The following is a 20,330-nucleotide window of genomic DNA, read 5'->3' on the forward strand; positions in this document are numbered from 1 at the left end:
AGCAGTTTTCTAAAAGCATATTTATATTGTTAGAAGAAAATCCACATTCTGTTCTCACTTTCCACAGTTTGCATGGAACTCTGTCGTGTACTGCACAGAGCATTACACAAACAAACAAACACATTAACAGGTGTCAATAAATACAGAGTATACAGACTATTGGTTATTTATAGCTAGGCTCTTCAAAGGAACCTGACCAAGTGAGGTGTCAAATCCCATGTAAATTCAATAGGAGCTGGGTGTCTAGCTCCCTAAGGACCCTTTGAAAATTCTATCCTACCTTGGGAAAGGTGACGACTCTTACCTTTCTGCATAATGCTAACCTGTGCAGACTGACTGGACATTCCAATCCAAAGGTATGTGATGTGAAATGCAGAATAAAACTAGACTCCTTATTAACAGGATGGGCTGATTCTCCCCTCAGTTACATTGGTTAATTTACACTGGTGTAACTTCATTGGAATTAGTGGATTTACTTCTGATTTACACCAGCATGAGTGAGGTCCACAGCTGAGTAGGTACTGATATTGCTTTCATTTGAATTTCCTATACAGTTTCTTAAAGTGAATTTAGTGCTGTCAAAAGGGGCTAGTTTGACAGTCCTGGGAATTGACGTCTGTTTATCCATATGGCAGGGACTAAATAGGCAGCAGCACTGTGACCCTCCTTTACAAAGCCCTTTGAAAACACCCTCCTCCATGTTCTGACAGGCTCAGGGTCCATGGTATAATGTATATTCCTGCCCATTTAATTCCTGGTCTGTCTCCTGAAGTTGCCAGTAGGGGTACCATAAGGCTAATTGAGATGTGGTCAGCTCAGACCACCAATTCAATTCACACAGGCTACCAAATGACTATCAAATACCAATAACAGTTAGACTGGAGCTATATTCAGTTTGGTGACTCAGAGATTAAAGGCTCAATATCCAATTACCGATACCCAGATGCCCCAGCTCCCCCAAATCCTTAACTGCTGGAAATTAACTAACAAGACCCTTTATTAGAATGATCCTTATAACCTGACTCTTTAACACATAATCTTACGGTAAATATACTGTCATACTTTTCTCCAATTTTACTGGTGCTACTTTACAGCCTACCAGGAAAGCTAGCCAGGACTCTGACTTACCCCGTTGTCACCCAAGATGTCTAACTGCTTTATGAGGTCTGGAATGCTGACATCCTACAACACAGAATAACATAAAGGTGTCAGATGCATGTTTAATCATGGTGGTGGTATCTGGCCCCTGGGAACAGGACCGAGATCAACAAAACATTTTGTAATAGCAAATAGTCAGCCACGAGATAGTAATGATTTTCAGACACTGCTGATTTCAGCTCACTCTGAACCAGTGATTACCAATATGGGTCTGGATCCTATTCCCCCTGAGCCATCTTGAACTCTTAGGGCGTGTCTACATGGGGACATCCAGGAAAACTAATCCAAATTGATGAAAAGTGTGACTTTGAAGTGGATTAGTTAAAACCTCTGTGTGAACACCGTCATTCAGAATTAAGTGAATTAAGATAGACCATAATAAATTAAAGGACACTTTAATTCTGAATAATAGCATCCACAGAGGGATTTAATGTAGTTTAACTAACCCACTTCAAAGTCACATCTTTAATTAATTTTCCTGGATGTGTCTGTGTAGACAAGCTCTTACTTAATACTCAGGCCACATGGTTAAAGTTTGGCAAAGTAATAAACAACAGAAAACAGGGTCTCATAATGGGAAATGCTGGGCAACCTTAGTTAAAGGTGGAGCTGAAAGCTCTGCCTATAGTAATGTTAACATACCTTGACACCTTCCTTCATACAGTAGATCTGCAGAGCGCTTACACCATCTGAGAATGGGTGGATTTGGAGATTAAATGGTGGGGACCGTCTTTCTCTTTCCTTTAAACATATTGGAAATGCACAGGAGAATGTTTTAGAATGAATAAGCTATGTAGAACATCGAGTGATCAGATAACACATTCACTGTCTGGTTTATCATGCCTTGCAGTGTGTCAATTCTTTACCTCATAAAAAAGTCAAAAATAATTGCATTATAATTTAGCTAAGGCTGAAAAAAATGCAGTGTGCTAAGTGGTATGGGATTCCAGTCCCAGGCAAATATTTGGCAGCAAATAATGTATTTGATGGATTTTGTCTCTTTTGTCTGATTTCAAATTGCCTGGGAGCAGCTCATTATCTCATTAGATTTATTTGTAATCCAAAATTATTTGCCAAATAATGGTGGTGAATAATTCTTGGTCTATAGGTTCTGAAAATATTCAAAATTCAAGCGGTGCTGATTAATTTGGTTAGACATGTGATCCCAGGCTATGTTGCTAACCCCTGATTAGATGAGTGGAACTCTTAGGGTATGTTTACACTGCAGCTGGAAGGGCGCTTCCCAGCATGGCTAAACAGACATGCGCTAGCTCTGCTCAAGCTAGCGTGTTAAAACCAGCAGTGTTCTCCCGGTAGCCCAGACAGCAGCTGGGGTGAGCTGTCCAAGTACAAACACACTGAACCCCTTGGGTACGTGCTCAGGTGACTGGCCTGAGTCACCCCCGATTCTGCAGTGGCTGTATTGCTATTTTTAGTGAGTGAGTTTGAGTAGAGCCGGTGCATGTCTGTCTACCCATGTTGGGAAGAACCCTCCCAGCTGTTGTGTAGACATAGCCCTAGAATCAGGTTTCTGGTGAGAATACTCACATTAAAACTCCATTACTTTGTTAAAATTTGCTGTTCCTGCAAATATTCCTCCCTGCAAACTCATTCCCTATAATGTTTGTGGAAAGTAATTTCAAAGTAAGCATGAACACAACAAATTGATCCATTTAATAATTTGTATGACTATTCACTGAACATATTTTGCAATACTTGTCCAGCTCTATGGGACTCAGGCCAAGAGGAAAAAGATTTTATATAGATGTCTTATCTGTTTTCTATGAGTCTTTCAATCATGCATAGGAGGGAGTGGAGTGGGCCCCAAATTTAACTTGCAAACGTATTTTAGTTTATGGGACATTTAATTGAGCCATTTGTCAATTTAGTTTTATATCAAACACAGCTGACAGCTGAGGCTGTCTGTAAGATTTATCAGAAAGGATCTGTCACAACTCTTCTTTGTGAGAGTTAGGAAAGGATTGAGATACCTATAAGCTCTGATTTGTGAGCAAATGAAGCCCTAAATGTTACTTGAAAACCACAGCAGAAGAATAAAACAGGGATGGGGCTGGAAAATCAAAGCAAGGCAGGATTATTTTTCTTGGACTCCAAAAGCAGAGTAAATACAACTAAACCCAGATCCAGGCACACTAATAGAAAGGGCAGAATAGGCTCAGAGTCACCCTCCTCATCTTCCCACGAGTGACACTGAACCTGAACTTCCATGGCCTATCCATGGTCAGAGTATCCCCTTCAGTAAGTGTATAAACTTGGGTGATTCTTGTTAAAGTCATAATAAGAGATGATCAGCAAGTGGAGATGGCCTGAGTGGGGGGTATAGCGCCTCTAAAATGGCAGAGCATGGACTTGATTGGCTAGTCTGGGTACTTTCTGCCTGCAGACTCTGTTGTTGTATTAGTTATTATTTGTATTGCAGTAGTGCCAGGTAAGGACCAGGACCTCATTGTGCTAGGCATTGTACCAGCCCAGAACAAGACATCACAGGCACTGTCCTGGTTTTGACACTACTATCTATGAAACACTAATGACAATAATTTGCATTTGTATAATGCCTTTTATCTGGGGATCTCCTTATCCTCATTTTACAGATTGGGATACTGAGGCACAGAGAAGTCAAGTGACAAGCCTGAAGTTACACAGTGAATCAGAAGTAGAGACAAGACTAGAACCATACCTCCAATTGGGGTGGGGGGTGTCAGAGTGAGGGCACTGGCTTTAGCAGATATTATTAAGCACGCTCAGTCCATGTGAGCATGCTCAGTACAAGCCAAGCAGCAAATCTGTGTGGGGTGGGGGGAGGATGTGACTCTGCATGCCCCTGCCATATGTCACCTCTGACTAGAACCTATGTCTCCTGACTCTCAGTCCCCTGCTCTAACGATAGTCAGACACTGCTGCCTCTCAAACAGTTCATCCGAGAATGAGAAACTGCAGTTTCTTACTTCAAGCTCTAGATTCCGGAACTCCAGCAGTTCATTCTGGTCCCTGGCATCCTGCAGCTCCTGTTGCAATCGGCTGTTGTCTGCCTCCAGTTTTTCTATCTAGTAGAAATATTTGAATTAATGGTTTGTGCTGCCATTTCAAAACCACTGATTGTTCCAAAAACAAACCAAAACGCAAAGATAGGAACTGGCAGCTCAAAGAATAAAGAGGGTTCAAACGGTGCAAAACCCCAAACAGGAAGATGTTTCCAAAGTTGCTGTTTTACTTGATCAAACTTTATTTTACAGATGAACTTTGAAAACAAACTCTATAAAGCTCATTGAAGGCAATGGCTGGAAGTTTCAAAGGAATTATGTACCTCGCCACTTTTGAAAATCTCAGTTTAAAAGATTATAAGTAACATTTTCAAAAACACTTAAGTGATTTAGGAACCTATGTGCCATTGAAAGGCAATCACATAGGTTCCTAAGTCACGTAGACATTTTGGACAAATGTACCCGATATATATCCCGTAGTAAAGAGTACTGATGCTACAAGGAGGGGATGCTTTTTATTTCTAGAAGCACAGTTTTGTCACTTTAAGCACGGGATCAAAATCTCCAGCCTTAGATAGCAACAGTAAAGACTTAGCATAATGTAACATGATTGGCAGTCCCTGTCCCAGCCTTGCAGTAGTGATGTTGCCGTAGGGACTGTGCCTGTCAGACATGGCCTATATATGAAGACCTGTGTGACTAAACCTAGGAATAGAATAGCAGAGCCTGTCCATACCATTCAAAACATTCATAAGCACCAAATTCTCCATCCACAATGTGTATGCATATTGTATCCCCTAAAAACCTCTAATACCTGAGGCCTTAAAGCTTACCTTTTCCAAAAGCTCCTGGTTCCTCTTAATGAAAAGCTGTTTATCTTCTACCCAGTGGGAATCCTGTTTGGTAAAGTAACACTGTTATATAATAATCGGGTAACTATTTCAGTGCTTAGCCTGGGAGTCCACATGAAATTGAACATGATTAACAAATGTGCAGTGTTGGATATTACCGTGATAGGCTTTTTTCTATCTAACAGAGGTAGAATCTATAGTAGCTGTATGTTCGTAACAATATATTAATCTATAAATGAGTAGCAAAGCTTCTGAACCCATTAAGTCTTTTCATTAGAATGTGGTGCTCCTTCCCTTTGAGCCAGTATAGAAACAATGCCCCACGATGGCGTCACAGACATGCTGTAACAAGTATTGGGATGTACAATGGGATCATGAGCACTCATGGTTCCTATGGCACATTTTGTAAGAGTACAGATATTAATCTCATTGTCCCACCCAGCCTTCTACCAACCTAAATTCCCACTGAAGTTTCAAATATTGTCAATGTTAATTTCCTGTCCTCAGTTGTTTTGCAGTGATCCTGTGTGGTGTTAAACAGATGTGAAATTCTACCCAGAAGTCTGCATTTTAGTGGTGGGTGAAGTGATTCCCCCTCTCCCCTAGCTACTTTGGGATTTTGAGGTTTAATTAATATGTATTTATAAAGAACTTTAAATAAGCTGTAATTAGGATTTGTAAAGATCTGAAAGTCAAGGGCCAGAATCCGATCTCCGTTACATCAATATAAATCTGGAGCAATTCCATTGACTTTGATGGAGATACCAGCATAAAATCAGACCCAAAATTTGTTATAGAAATGCGAAGTATTGTTAATAATGTCTCTGCCTCTCAACATGACAAGAAAGGATGTGAAGTGTGTTCTTTGATATCTTTTCTCTGAGCTGGAGTGGGATCACAAAGCACTTATTTTGCTAGCGGCTACCATTACTAAAAATTCTCCAGGGTCTCTTGAAGGACAACTGTAATCTAATCCTCACCTGTGCACTAACAAGTCTAAACCCAGCCCTGGCAGCATCAGTACTCCACAGTAGTAACTGCTTGTTGTGCTACTGTCCTGCAAAACTTGTGAAGCAAACAAGATACTATACCCAGGACCTCTGATGGCCTGCATTCATGCCTATGTGAGCAGAAGCAGAGATTAGCTACAGTCCAAAACAACAAAGAAAATACCCACTACGAAGCATCTACCTGTCCTTTTTGTGCCAAAGTTGTTTCCAGATCTTCTATTTTTGCTTTATACCTCTGGACTTCTGCTTGGAGCTGCTCCTGTGCCTGTTAAAGTCAGTTACATCATTAAATAGGAACAAGCAGAAATACAGTTTTTTGGATTTTCAATGCATAGGAAACTGAGCACAGCAGTCTGGCCTCCTACAAAGTGAATGTAAAACACTACGAGTCTGACTTGTTTGCATTTTATGCCCATTTTACACTTGGTTTACACTGGCATAAATCATGACACAAGGGCCGAGGCAGTGGAGAATCAGGCCCCAAAACTTATAATTGCTGTTCATTGTATTGCAGTAGTACCAACCAAGATCAGGCCTCTGTTGTGCTAGATAATGTACAAAACCACAGCAAGAAGCAGTCCCTGCTCTGAAGAGATTACATTCTAAATAGACAAGATAGGAAAAAGGTGGGAGAAAGAAATTATCCCCACACTACAGATGGGAAATCTTTTAGTCTTGGAAGATTTAATATAAACTGGATAATTAGCACCTTTTACAGAATAACTACATCCACCTGTTAAAGACTTTCAAACGCATGTTCAAAAGAAGATGAAACGTTTGAACCCACAAAAACCTACAGGTGTCCTTTGTGCCTGCAAAAACGTGCACCCTGATGCACAAAATGGGGAATTGTCTGTACCAATTACAGAATCACCCATTTTTCCTGGCTCAGCAGGTAAATAGTATATTATGGGTCCATCCATTGTGTCCATCTTTAATAATGTTGCCCCTTTAAATATGCTCTGCAAAATGAGTGAAACTGTCATTTAGCAACCGTGTCTTAGATGCCACTTTGATGTTCTCTTTGGGAGGTTTGTATGCACTAGTTTCTAGTTGCAGCTGAACACGCACCCGCCCCTCCAGACAAAGACTGACCTTGGCTTCTCTTTCAGCATCTATGATGCCTCCAGTCTGTTCCTGCAGTAATGCATATGCCCTCTGCAGGGCCTGGTATTCCTTTGTTAGCTGCCGAAATCGCAGCTCTGATTCTTCTGCTGCTAAACTCTGTATGAACAGAAAGAACGTGCTGTACAAGCAGCAGACACAGGAGCATTGCAAAGGAGAGAAGTGCCTAAAATGTGGCTTATTGTGGCCAACGTAGGTTTCCAACTTTACCATGTATTATCAACCAAAGTGCTTGAGTCAAAACAGATTTGTAATGAGCGTGTTGTAGTGGTGGTAAAGGTGTGGAATTTCGAAAATGTTTATGGATTTTTAATCTGGGTCTGGAGTTACTTTTATTTCAGATTTAGCAAGTTGTCAGGAAAACAGACCAGGGCTGCTTGGATCACAAGGTTTTGTAGATTTCTACCATGTTTCTCAGTGACACTGGTGTTAATCCAGAGTAACTCCACATCACTAAGAAGGTTTGACTCTCCCGTTCAGGCACAGGAAAATACAATTTGTCACTCTATGCGCTGAAAGGGCATCTAAATCTGAGAAGAGATTCACTCCTGGAGGGGGACTGCCATTGCCTTGTGTCCTGGAGCATAGTGTTAGAATAAGGCTGGGGCTTATTCAGCTGAATCAGCACATCCGTTGGGTGTTCTGGCCCTGCCTCCTTCCCAGCTAGCCCCTCCTACTTTCTGGCTGTACATCCTGGCAGAGCAGGAAGTGTGGGCAAATTATATTACCTCCTGCACCAAGTTTGACTTGCGCGTGCCAGAGGGATCTGGGTAGTAAATATGGCTCACTAACTTCCGTGGAAGTATTCCAGATTGACACAGACGTAAGTGAGAGTAGACTCTGGCTCAAGGCCTGTCATTACCTTTTGCATCAGCAATGAGACCTACAGATTCAAAAAAATTTTTTTGTCTCCAACATCCACCCTGCCGCACAATGGTTGAAGGACTGTGAGCAGACAGGAAGTTTTTCTACCTGGGTATCTTTTCCCAAGAAGTACTAATCACTGCCCCATTGTTGGTGCCTTCTGGAATGACTGCATCATTCATGTTGTGGTGCATGGGCTTGCTTGTGCATGGGATCATGGCTTCCTCTAGTGGATTTTCCCCTGTCTTCCACTACCGGGCAGGCAAACGAACTCTACTTTCGCTTAGGTGGTACGTTCTTTGCTTTTGGTGCTGAAGGCCCCTGTGTTCTGTCCCTGATGAGGCTCATGGTGTCAGTATGTGAGTGTGTCTGTGGTTCATTACTAATGGAAGTACAATGCTCAGTTAAGGAACTTTCAGGGCCTGGAGAGAATTGTGGACTCCGAAAAACTGATGGGGGAGTATTGAGCCATGGACATTCAAGGTGAACTGGGAAAAGCAAGGCTTGCGGAACTACCCAGAGGGACTGATTCAGGGCTCAGTTTTCTGCCTGGCGGATGTGACTGATGAACTGGTTGGCCAGACTAGTACCAACTACAAGTACTTTTCAACAAAGTAATTGGAAAGAAATGAAACCTAAGCTTAACAATATAGATAATTTGCATATTTAGTGATTCTTATTGCAGGTTCTAGGGGATAGATTTCCAAAAAGCTCAGGGCTAGATTTTCAAGATCTCCATGTCTAAAACTGAGGCCAAATTGACAGAAGAGCTCAGCACCCATTGTACACCCAATGTTTGAGGCCCTGGCTGCTTGTTTTGGGAACTAATTTCTCTTCAAAATCTAGCTCCAATTATAGCGAGGCAGCCAATTCTTACCTCATCCAGGTCATCGTCTGGGGTTGCTGGTGTTCTGTCTGTTCTGAATGAGGCCATGGATGAGGTTTCAGAGTCCAAGGAGTCATCATCGTAGCCAAAAACAGTATCCACTATATGTCTCTAAAACAGGAAGAACATGTGGTTTCTGAACCCCTTTTGGAGGCAAACAGCATGGGGTTATATATGGGGCAGTGTTAGCCAGTTCCAAAAACACTTTAGTAGGCACTTTAAAAGAACCACAAGACATGAAAGAAGAGCCATAAGTTGCATTTCCAAACACCAGATCCCTCTGAAAGGAACCACACATAGGTCCCTATAATCAGCTGGTGAATTGAGGTCCATGGCGTTGTGCTTATTCATTCGCATCAGTTATGTATCTGGCCTGTAGTCTAAAACTATCAGACAATGTAGCGTCAGAGAGTATCAATATCCCAAGAGAGAAGCCTCCACCCCCATCTGAAGGGAATAGAATCATATGTTGTTACTTCATAAAGCTGTTCAGAGCAACCATCTTTTAGTCCTGTCTTAAAGGACAATGCCACAATACCAGAGATGTCCTGTTGTGCAGAACTGAGATGATGAACCTGATTCTCCTATCACTGTCTATCTTGAGTAAGTCAGTGGATTTACATGAAAGTAAAACTGGTGTGGTAATTGCTACCTCAGCGAGAATGCTGTTCAAACTATGTGTTTTGGTTAAGGTTGAATATCTTGCCACCTAGACTGAATTAAACACATCACAGAAAAAATGTGAGTCACATTCTATGATGGTAGAACTGCTTAACCAGCAGGTTTGGATTTCAGGATACTGATTTCAGCATTTAATGCTTGGCACACAGTAGAATACTTATGCAGACAGATGGATCAATAAGAATTTAAGATGCACTGTTGCACTACAGTATTTTTCTCTTCTAATGCTGTCAGATTACAGCCCTCTAATAAATCCCCACTGTTTGAGTCATGCAGAAGGGATGAACTGAAGATGCTTAGAAATCCTTGTGTATGTGTACTTTTTTTAGAAATGAAGAACACTGCTATACCCTACTGAGCAGTACAATTTCTGGTTGCTTATTTAGAAATAAAGTTAAACAGGGACATGTTGGGCTCATTCCTTAGCCTCAGTTCTGCCTGTTGTGTGCAACCTTAAAATCCTTAATGAAATTATGTGACAGTACCTCAATTTACCATAGGACTTATTGGGCCTGATTCTGCTGAATGACAGGACAGACTTGCATGACTCTGGCGGAGAAAAGTTGCCCTAACCTGGTGAATCTGGCCATTTGAGAGTCCTCTGGTGGCACAGAGCTAACCTAGCAGTTTCTAAGGCACAGGAGACATGGCTGGGGGTTCCCTAAATCCAGCTGATGGAAGCACTGGCAGCTGGCATAAATTAGCTCATCCCTCGGGTTGCTCTAAATTATTGCAGGGACTGGACTAGATTGAGGATCAGAGCACCACAAATGACTTAAGACCTCTGCACCCTTCTTCTCTTCTGAGCTGAGTGCTGCGTAGGATCTGGGCCAGGGATTTCAGTTTACGAGAATATTAAAGTCAATGGAAGTTTTGCGTGAATAAGGATTTCAGGATTGGATTAGTATTAGTATTAACCAACAGCAGCAGACAGATTGAAGAGTCTTTCAGGACAAAAATATGATCCCAACAGGACCTGAAATTGGTATCTACAGAAAAGCAGATGGTAAATAATTATATTATTATTTTAAAGGAAAAATAGGATTGAAAAGCTTTTCCAAAGAAATTCAGATTCCTTTGAACCCCATTGCTAAGGGAGCTTACTGCAACCAAACATCATCTGTTTCCTCAGGTTTTCACGGATTGTTTTCCTGAAAAGCCCACTGGCATTGTTACAGTAAGACAGAGTAGTTTTCCTCTTACCTTAATTGGCTTTGAACTTCTTTTATGCTTCCTGCGACGAATCAGCTTTTCCCTATCCTGGAAAATACAGTTAAGAAATATGATCCAATATTTCATAGTTCCATTGACTTTAATGGAGTTAGTCTTATTTACACAAGCTGAGGATCTAGTTCTTTGTGCAGAACACTGCTATTTAAGGTTGAAAGGGTGACCAGAAGTTATGACATCTGAAAAGAAGCTCCAGCCATTTACTCATGTCGTGTAGCTGTCATTTCTGTTAAACAATTTGTACAGGGCCTGGTCATCATGGGGAGTGGGATGGGGCCATGAGATTTGAAGTATACTATTTGCCTTGTCTGCAGATGCATCGTTGATATCTGTCTATCTCAAAGTCATTGGGCTGTGTTATTGTTGACTTCATGTCCGTTTCCCAAGCAGGATGTCTTAGACGATGCAACAGATTTCTGTGGAATCTGATTTTGTTCATATTATCTTGCAAATGTCCTGGAAAGGGGCATTTAACATGAAGAGCTGTATCCAAATTACTAGTGAACGGCTGTCTAACAACATCTGCTTCTGTGTCACATCTGAGGCTTCTTAAGGGGATTCTAACATCAGCACTTCTTAACCTCACTGATGTACCCAAGATTCAGACGTACAGTATTATTGATGAGGTGAACAGTGCAATGAAGAATGTATCCTTTTGGCAAGACTAAAACTGGGGAGAGGCCCCTCTTTTCTTAGTTAAAACCAGTCTTCCCGTGGGGGTACAAAGTCTTCTCACTCTTCAGTTTCCAAAATCTGGAACAATCCTCTCTCTGCGTCACTTTATTTCTCAGCTGCAAACTTATTTTTTCTCTCTTCCCTATACAGAACTCTGCATCTGTATTCTGTACTATATTGCATATATCTAATTGTATAAGACATTCTGCAACTACTGTATATATTTTAGGCTCGCTGTTTTCTATTTTATTGAATCCTGGAACTATATTACTGTTTTACATGTTAATTTTTAGGATATCATTTTGTGAAACACACTGGGGACCTGATTTTGAATAAGACATCATTCTTCTTTCTTGTAACTATTTTTTTCTTACAGCTAATTGTCATTTAGACATCTAATTACTGGATTACACATATCTACAAAATGACACAAACTGTGCCCACACATAATTGCACCCACAAAATTGTACTGTGAGACTGTATTTTAAAATTCACATCCTAGAAATAATAAAGCATCATTATTATTAAAATGTTACCACTCAAATCCTGTCTGTTATGAGATGAAGATGTCAGTTATATGTGATTGCTTTTAATTCCTGATGGGCTAGACATACCCTTGTTAACTCATCAATTATGTTCTGTTGTTCTATAACTTGAAGCTTTAAAAACTCAGTTTCTTGCTCTTCGTTAGCTTGATCTAAGTCATTGAGAGATTTTAATTTCTTCAGTGGAGGGTGTGATGTCATTTTTTCTCTCTGTTTAGAAGACAAAACATATATATATAGAGAGAAATAAAGAAAGATAAAATGAGAGTCAGTACTTTAAAGTCCCCCCTTTAATCAGGCAATGTTTTCATGTTCTTTTAAATCTGCATCAGTTGCAAAATTGTCATGACATTACTACTCTTTACCATCCCTTAATTGTAAAAAGGAGAGAATGTCAGGGAGTTAAATTGTAATTTATTCTGCATGAGGCTATGCAGTAGGGCTGTCAAGCGATTAAAAAAATTAATAGCGATTAATCGCGCTGTTAAACAATAATAGAATACCATTTATTTAAATATTTTTGGATGTTTTCTACATTTTCAAATATATTGATTTCAATTACAACACAGAATGAAAAGCGTACAGTGCTCACTTTATATTTATTTTTGATTACAAATATTTGCACTGTAAAAAACAAAAGAAATAGTATCTTTTCAATTCCCCTAATGCAAGTACTGTAGTGCAATCTCATTATCATGAAAGTTGAACTTACAAATGTAAAATTATGTACAAAAATAACTGCATTCAAAAATAAAACAATGTAAAACTTTAGAACCTACAAGTCCATTCAGTCCTACTTCAGCCAATCGCTCCCACAAACAAGTTTGTTTACATTTGCAGGAGATAATGCTGCCTGCTTCTTGTTTACAATGTCACCTGAAAGCGAGAACAGGCCTTCACATAGCACTGTTGTAGCTGGCACTGCAAGATATTTATGTGCCAGATGAGCTAAAGATTCATATGTCCCTTCTTGCTTCAACCACCATTCCAGAGGACATGTGTCCATGCCGATGATGCTCGTTAAAAAAATAATGCGTTAATTAAATTTGTAACTGAACTCCCTGGGGGACAACTGTATGTCTCCTGTTCTGTTTTACCCCACATTCTGCCATATATTTCATGTTATAGCAGTCTCAGATTATGTCCCAGCACATGTTTGTTTTAAGAACACTTTCACAGCAGATTTGATAAAACACAAAGAATGTAAAACAGAACATACAACTGTCCCCCAAGGAGTTCAGTCACAAATTTAATTAACACATTATTTTTTTTAAAGAGCATCATCAGCATGGAAGCATGTCCTCTGAAATGGTGGCCAAAGCATGAAGGGGCATATGAACGTTTATCATATCTGGCATGTGAATACCTTGCAACACCAGTTACAAAAGTGCCATGCGAATGCCTGTTTTCAATTTCAGGTGACATTGTAAATAAGAAGCAGGCAGCATTATCTTCCATAAATGCAAACAAACTTGTTTGTCTTAGCGATTAGCTGAACAAGAAGTAGGACTGAGTGGACTTGTAGGCACAAAAGTTTTACATTGTTTTGCTTTTGAGTGATGTTATGTAACAGAAAAAAAATCTACATTTGTAAGTTACACTTTCACGATAAAGAGATTGCACTACAGTACTTGTATGAGGTGAATTGAAAAATACTATTTCTTTTTATAATTTCTACAGTGCAAATATTTGTAATAAAAATAATAATATAAAGTAAGCCCTGTACACTTCGAATTCTGTGTTGTAACAGAAATCAATATATTTGAAAATGTAGAAAAACATCCAAAAATATTTAATACATTTCAATTGGTATTCTATTTTTTAATAATGCGATTAATCGTGATTAATTTTTTTATCGCAATTAATTTTTTTGAGTTAATCGCATGAGTTAACTGCGATTAATTGACAGCCCTACTATCTATATATCATGATGTTGCCCTCTAGTGACTGGCGCACAGAAAGCACAAGGGAGAATTCTTTGAGTGGAAGCGGTAGAAGTCTGTAGTGCTGTAGAACAAGTGTTGTAATGTCTATAGTGTCAACACTGATTTGCCTGTTTGCAGGACATGGATTGGTTACACTGTTTTAGGGTAGATTAACCCTGTAACTTTAACCTCTGTTAAGCTGGATGTGAAATCCCTGCTTGCAGAAGAAATTAAAATGAATCTGATAGTCTCCTAATCACCAGTGGAGCAGGACCCATATGGAAAAGCAACCAGCCTGCTCAAGCGATGTGCAGTGGAAATCACAAATCAGGGATGAGATACATTAGCAAATGCTATGTGGGCAAGGCTGCTCAGCACCTGGCTGCATTATTCCTGGCTGTAGCCATAGATATTACTTGTACATTTTGTTAATGCCAAAACACCAAAATGAGTGTAGGAAAGTGTTATAACCCTTTTGAAAACTGCAGCAGTTCCATGTTAATGGATTTATAAAGAAGAGAGCTTTTCCCACATGTAAAAAAGCAACCACACAAAATAGAACAAATATTTCGGGTGAAATTTACAGTTCCAGGTCTCCCATTTGTGGTGCAGTTTACAGCTCCAGACATCACATTTGTATACCCACTTTTCCACATGCATCTAGTTATGCCCACAAATGATGCATGCACCCACGCTGCCCAAATGCCTGACATGTGGGGGTTCTGTGAAGCAGATGATGCTCTTTATCTGCCACAGATGTGCACATAAAAATGCAAACGCAAAGACCAACATGAAGCTGGCTGAAAATGTAGCTCTTAATATTTTCCCTTCCATAAAGTATTTACAGCCAGGCCTGGATGGAAGAAAAATGTCAGAGTAAGACATGAACTGAGGGCACAGCTGTTTTTCATGGTGAAGGCCTGTAAATCTAATTTATGAAAGACCACGTTGAAGCCTGTGGAAGTGCATATATATATACAGATCTGTGCTTGGTGTTCAATACCAACCATTTCTACATTTTCTTTAGTGATTGCTTTGAGTTTCTCCTCCATGCGCTGCAAAGACTGCATCAGTTCATCGTTTCTCTTGGTGAGGCACTTGTTCCTTTCAAGGAGAGGTTTGCATTGTTTTTCAGCTTCTCGAACACGTTTCAACTGTAATAATGAATAATAATGACAAGTTAAAAATGGATTTTCCTTCCTTCACTGTGGGCTCTTGCCTTCTCTCTCCTTCCCAGGTGACTATTGTCCCAACAAAGCCCTGAACAAAAGTATGAAACGGAACTGACAGAATAATATCATCTAACTCTCATATAGCACTTTTCATCCATAGATCTCAAAGCACTGTACAAAGGAGGTCCCTTTTACACATGGGGAAACTGAGGCACAGAGAGACAACATGACTTGTCCAAGGTCACCCAGGAGGCCAGAAGCAGAGCTGGGAATAGAACCTGTCGACTGTGTCATACTGACTTCCTTACCAAAAGAAAGAGTTGGATTGGTCCTTGAATGGCCCAAGTTACGCTGATAGTAAATATCACATCCATAGCTTGGGCTCTTGATGGACAACAGAACATATACATATTTGTATAAAACAGTAGATTTATTTTAATCAAACCATTGCTTAACAGTGAGAAGGCATTTTTGTAGGTAGTAGCATGTTCTAATATATCAATGTCTATATTCTTATCCACTTAAATGTCCTCCTTCCTTACAAGATGAGTTCCACTGAATAACACTCAATTCCTGTTTAAAAAGGCAAAACAAAACAATCCTTTCTGGCAGGGAAGGAGGAATCTCAAGTTGCCATTTTAGGCATAAAGCCCTTTGTCCCTTTTCCATTGTCCTTTGGGTGTTTTCCTTCCATGGCACAGTACTTAGTCATACTATATTATTTAATAAATATGCCCATTATCTAAGGTCTGTTTACAGTCATTTTCAAAGAAGTGGCATTTTCTCATTAAAAAATACTTCAGTAATTTAAAAGTTTGTATCCATAAGAGCAAAGTAGGGTGAATGTTAATGGTATAATCTTTTAGAAGCCAAGTTTTTGAGAGAGATACATAATCAAATCAATAAAAGTAATGCATTTTGCTGTATTACTGAAATGTTGGTAAGACATCATTTACAAGTATTAATTAATACCACCGAGGCACACAAGATATCTATATTAACACATACTGAGTTAATCATGGTTATTGCTTCCACAATGAACGTAATGGAAACAGCACTGCTTTTCAAAAACTTAATCTTTTACTACAACTGCAGAAATGATGAAGGTCAAAAAGCACTGATGTTCACTTAAAGGCACACCTATCCTGTTCTAAGAGTCAATCTGATAAAGAAATGAATTTATTGTTGTAGCCTCTAGGGCTAGCCTGCTTGCTTGCCTATATATCTTTTCTTATAGGTTTCTTATTTTATTATGACTTTGATTATTTGTTTTATTATAATAGGTTTACAGGTTTATATTAAAGTAGTTTGGCTGTAATGCAAGGGACCTACAGGCCACATTCTGTATATTGAGCTAAGGCAAAGTTAGCACACATATGTCTGGGACCTTTCACCCAGATAGCAAAGTTAGCACACATATGTCTGGGACCTTTCACCTAGGTAAATAGTGATGAGTTAAGGCATAAGGTCCATATATGGCTGTGATCTTTAACATAGATAGATAAAGGATGTGTTGAAGCAGGTTGGCATAGGGGGCTTTCCAAAGTTCATACTCTCTGTAAACAGGTACACCACAAGGAAATAACCGAAATAACCAGGAGGACAAAAATAACAAATGTAAGAATGATCTAATGTCATTAATATGTATGTATATGGCATCAATATGTACAAACATACCAGCCTATGGAGTAAGTGTACCCCAACATTTCAGTGGGTGAGGAAACTAAGTTTGGACATAGAAGGAGGGCCTGAGTGCTCAAGCCCTACAAAAGAGGGTGACCCACCTTGCCAAAAAAGTGTCTAAGCTTCTAAGTTTCTGAGGGTTTTTCTAAGTTTTGTGCTTGGGAGCTTGTTCTCTAAGTTTCTAAGCTCCACGCTTCTTCGTTCTTAGTTTATTAGTCTGTTAATTTAATTTTAAGTTTTAAGTCAGTTAGTTAAGTAAAACTCTAAGTTAGCTGCAATAGCTCTTAGCTCTAGTTTCTTCTAAACTCTGCACCTCCCTGTCAACAATTAAGGAACCTGAGGGGAGGCTGGGCCTTTGTGTCTTAGCACCAGGTCATCAAGAAAGGGTGTGAGTATATTAATCAAAAGCTTTATAGTGTATAATATCATGTGTATCTTTAAAATACTAGTATTGCATTTATAACTCTAATTATTTTACCAAGTTATTTATTGTGACACAGTGTCCTTGTTGGAGTTCAGGGATTATGGGCTGTTCATCTGTAGCAGAACTAGAAAAAAGGTCACCAGTGAAACAGGAAATCCATCTCAGATTGGCTGACGGGGTTACTGTGAAATTTCCTGGTAAACTCCTCAAGAACCCTCTGAACTGTGGCAGATTAAGCCTCGACCCCTATGAACTGTGGATCTGAGACCTAGACTGGCATCATCCACAGAGCCCTCTGAGGAGGCCCCAGGGCTGGGGCGAGTGGGCCAGGAGATGCAGGAGCTGGATTCAGTTGGCAGCCGGGGCTGGCCGTGGCTGCCCACTGTTGCCTCGTGTGTTTAAATGTAATGCGCTACCATGTTGTGCTTTATGAGGTGTTTTCTGAGGCATTCCATGATATACAGAATGGTAGCGTGTTAAATTGAAACACAAGAGACAGAAAATACCAGGAGGGCAGTGAATGTGGTGGACTAATGACCGAGGGCCTCATCCCAAGCCCCTTGCCATTGCCTTCAATGGGCTTTGGCTTAGGCCTTGAGGCAGCTGAGCCTTCCTGAGTACCACAATGCCATTTCCAACCCTCTCATGCCCCTGGGCCCTAGAGGTAGTGGGTGGTCACAGTATGAACTTTCTCTGCCTCTAACACCCTTGGAGGCTCCTCTTCTTTCCTTTCCTTTCTTTACAGCTCCTTGCCTCCCCAATCTGACACAGACAAGAGCACACACCAGTTCATTTCGTTCATCTACAAGCAGTGTGTTCCTGTCCTCCAACTTCCGGATAGTGGCATTCAGCTCTGCCATTCTCTTCTGATTTCTGCGTAAATCCTGTAAATTGAAAGAAAGAAAATTTAGTTTCTAGGTCCTCTGAAACTGTCCATTGGACAAGAAACAAATGGACTGGAATGCTCACAAAAAAGACGAACACATCATCATTTTCTAATGAAACGAAACCCATTTGTAAGGTTGACATCATTTACGTCTGTCACAAGTACCTGGATGCTGGGTAAAAGTTAAAACAGCATGGACCTCATTCTGTACTATCTAATGCAGCTTGTGTGGTCATTGACTCGTGCAACATGGGTGCAAATGACATGCCATTCTGTTGGTAGCAGTTTACATTCAGTATGCACTGGTGCTGATGACCACATAAGGTACAAGCTCAGGTCATTAGTCTGAACTCATTAGCTCAGGAAGCATTAACTGCTCAAAGCAAAGGGAAACATAAACATTTGCAAGGGAGAAACTTGGATAGGTCTCAACCTGAGCCTTCAAGGCTGCTTCGTTTGGACTTTGAAAGCTATATCTGAGGAGGAAGATTCATAGAAGGGGTTTCTGGACCGAGGAACAGAACTGGTCAAAATTTTTCCATTGGAACTTTTTTGATGGAAAATTAGGTTGTTGATTTAAAATTTTCTCAGAAAGTGCCTGCTTTCCTTGAACATTTTTTCCATGGGATTTTTTTTTCAGTTTCTGACAATTTTCAGATGAAAGTTTTCATTTTTCAGTTGTTGGAATAAAAAATTCTGGTTTTGTTTTTTGATTAAAAATTAAGTATTTCTGATGAAAATTGTGACAAAACTAAAAATGTTTAGTTTTTGTATAAATTTTCCTCAGAAACACTCTCATCCCCCTTCTTTTCTGAACAACTCTACTTAGGAGGGTTTTTTCAGAACAAAACTCAGGTTGGAAAGCAAGGAAAACACTGTCATTCTCAACTGCCTTTATCTTCTTATACCTGCTTTGCACAAAAGTGTAAGTAAAGAAATAGGCCCTGAATAGTTTAGTCCAGTAGACATTTCCTGTGCCAAGAACTATTTCCTGTAATTAGAATTACCACTAGAAGACACTTCACAGAGTGAGGCTTAACTACTATAGCAACATGAAAATGATGCAGGAAGTGGGCAAAATAATTTTGCAATCCAAATAAAGCCCATTGTTTGTATTTTGGATTACATTTAAACCTACTTACAGGACTGCTACAATGTTCTGATCCATCTCCAGCTCTTCCTGGGATCTCTCGTTTGGGACTGCTCATGTTACACTCTGCCTCCTTCACTAAGAAGAGCTGTTCATCCAGAGCCTCCTTCTGCAGCTGGAGCTTCTGTACATAGCCTGTCTGGGTCTCCAGTTCTTTCTCCAAGGAAAAGATGATTCTGTCTTTAGCCTTGATTTCATCCATCTTAATTAAGAAATAAAAGTACAATGTTACTGCACAAGCCCAACAGAATGTCAGCACTGCAGGAGTAAGGAGAGATCACCTTACCGTTGTTGTTCACTGCTGTATCTGCTGTTAAATAGTACACCAAACTCATGGATTACACACTTCCTCAACATCATAAAAAACAAATAGTTATTGCATCGGATTAGTAAGTCTATGATGAGCAAAGGCCATAAATTGAATGATATAGAAGTACATCTATGCACAAAATATGGACTGATTTTCAAAGGTGCCCAGGTCTTCACTCCCTGCTGATGTACATAAGAGATGCAGGTGCTCACCTTCTCTGAAAATCAGACCAAGGGTTTAATCTATAACTTCATCATCATCAAACATGCACAGTCTCTGGAAGACCAAAGCGCCAGCCAGAGTGACCACAGTTGATGGTGTTGCACCAGTACCAGTTCAAAGTAAGTGGAAAACAATCAAAATTAATATGATTGGGCTAGATCCCCAGGTATGGAGCTATGCTGATTCACACCAGCTGAGGATATGGTCTGTGTACTCACTTTGCACAGATGTAAGATCCTCAGTTGGTGTAAATTGGCACAGCTTCATAGATTTACATCCGCTGAGGATCTGTCCCCTCTATTTAGTAGACTTGCAGTCTAGGGGCCTCATTCTCCGCTCCCTATTGGCAGTGTCATTCTAATGAATGGAGAATCAAGTCCATAAGTTTCATTAGCTGCATCACGCCTGTCTAATGTTCCACGCAGATCCAGCACATATTGAAGTGTCTCATCCCTTCCACTAGAATCTGGATGACTGATGCTGTCCAGGCAGCTACACTGGAAGACTAGAAGAGAAAGGGGTAACTAACGT

At 40.1% G+C, this 20,330-nt stretch overlaps 1 protein-coding gene across 4 annotated transcripts in view; it reads right to left on the bottom strand.

Moving 5' to 3' along the window:
- Window positions 1–20,330, bottom strand: part of JAKMIP2 (janus kinase and microtubule interacting protein 2) — a 106,568-nt gene that overhangs the window by 13,530 nt on the left and 72,708 nt on the right. For all 4 annotated transcript variants that reach the window (XM_048861166.2, XM_048861168.2, XM_048861169.2 and 1 more), the window contains 12 exons: window positions 19,260–19,469; window positions 18,017–18,115; window positions 14,960–15,106; window positions 12,097–12,237; window positions 10,781–10,837; window positions 8,888–9,007; window positions 7,117–7,245; window positions 6,203–6,286; window positions 4,994–5,056; window positions 4,125–4,223; window positions 1,801–1,899; window positions 1,129–1,182 (listed from right to left, as the gene is read on the bottom strand). In XM_048861166.2, coding sequence (XP_048717123.1) covers window positions 1,129–1,182; window positions 1,801–1,899; window positions 4,125–4,223; window positions 4,994–5,056; window positions 6,203–6,286; window positions 7,117–7,245; window positions 8,888–9,007; window positions 10,781–10,837; window positions 12,097–12,237; window positions 14,960–15,106; window positions 18,017–18,115; window positions 19,260–19,469 — 1,302 coding nt within the window. The remainder of the gene's footprint in view (window positions 1–1,128; window positions 1,183–1,800; window positions 1,900–4,124; window positions 4,224–4,993; window positions 5,057–6,202; window positions 6,287–7,116; window positions 7,246–8,887; window positions 9,008–10,780; window positions 10,838–12,096; window positions 12,238–14,959; window positions 15,107–18,016; window positions 18,116–19,259; window positions 19,470–20,330) is intronic.

The sequence above is a fragment of the Caretta caretta genome, chromosome 8 (assembly GCF_965140235.1).
Source record: "Caretta caretta isolate rCarCar2 chromosome 8, rCarCar1.hap1, whole genome shotgun sequence".
NCBI lineage: Eukaryota > Metazoa > Chordata > Testudines > Cheloniidae > Caretta > Caretta caretta.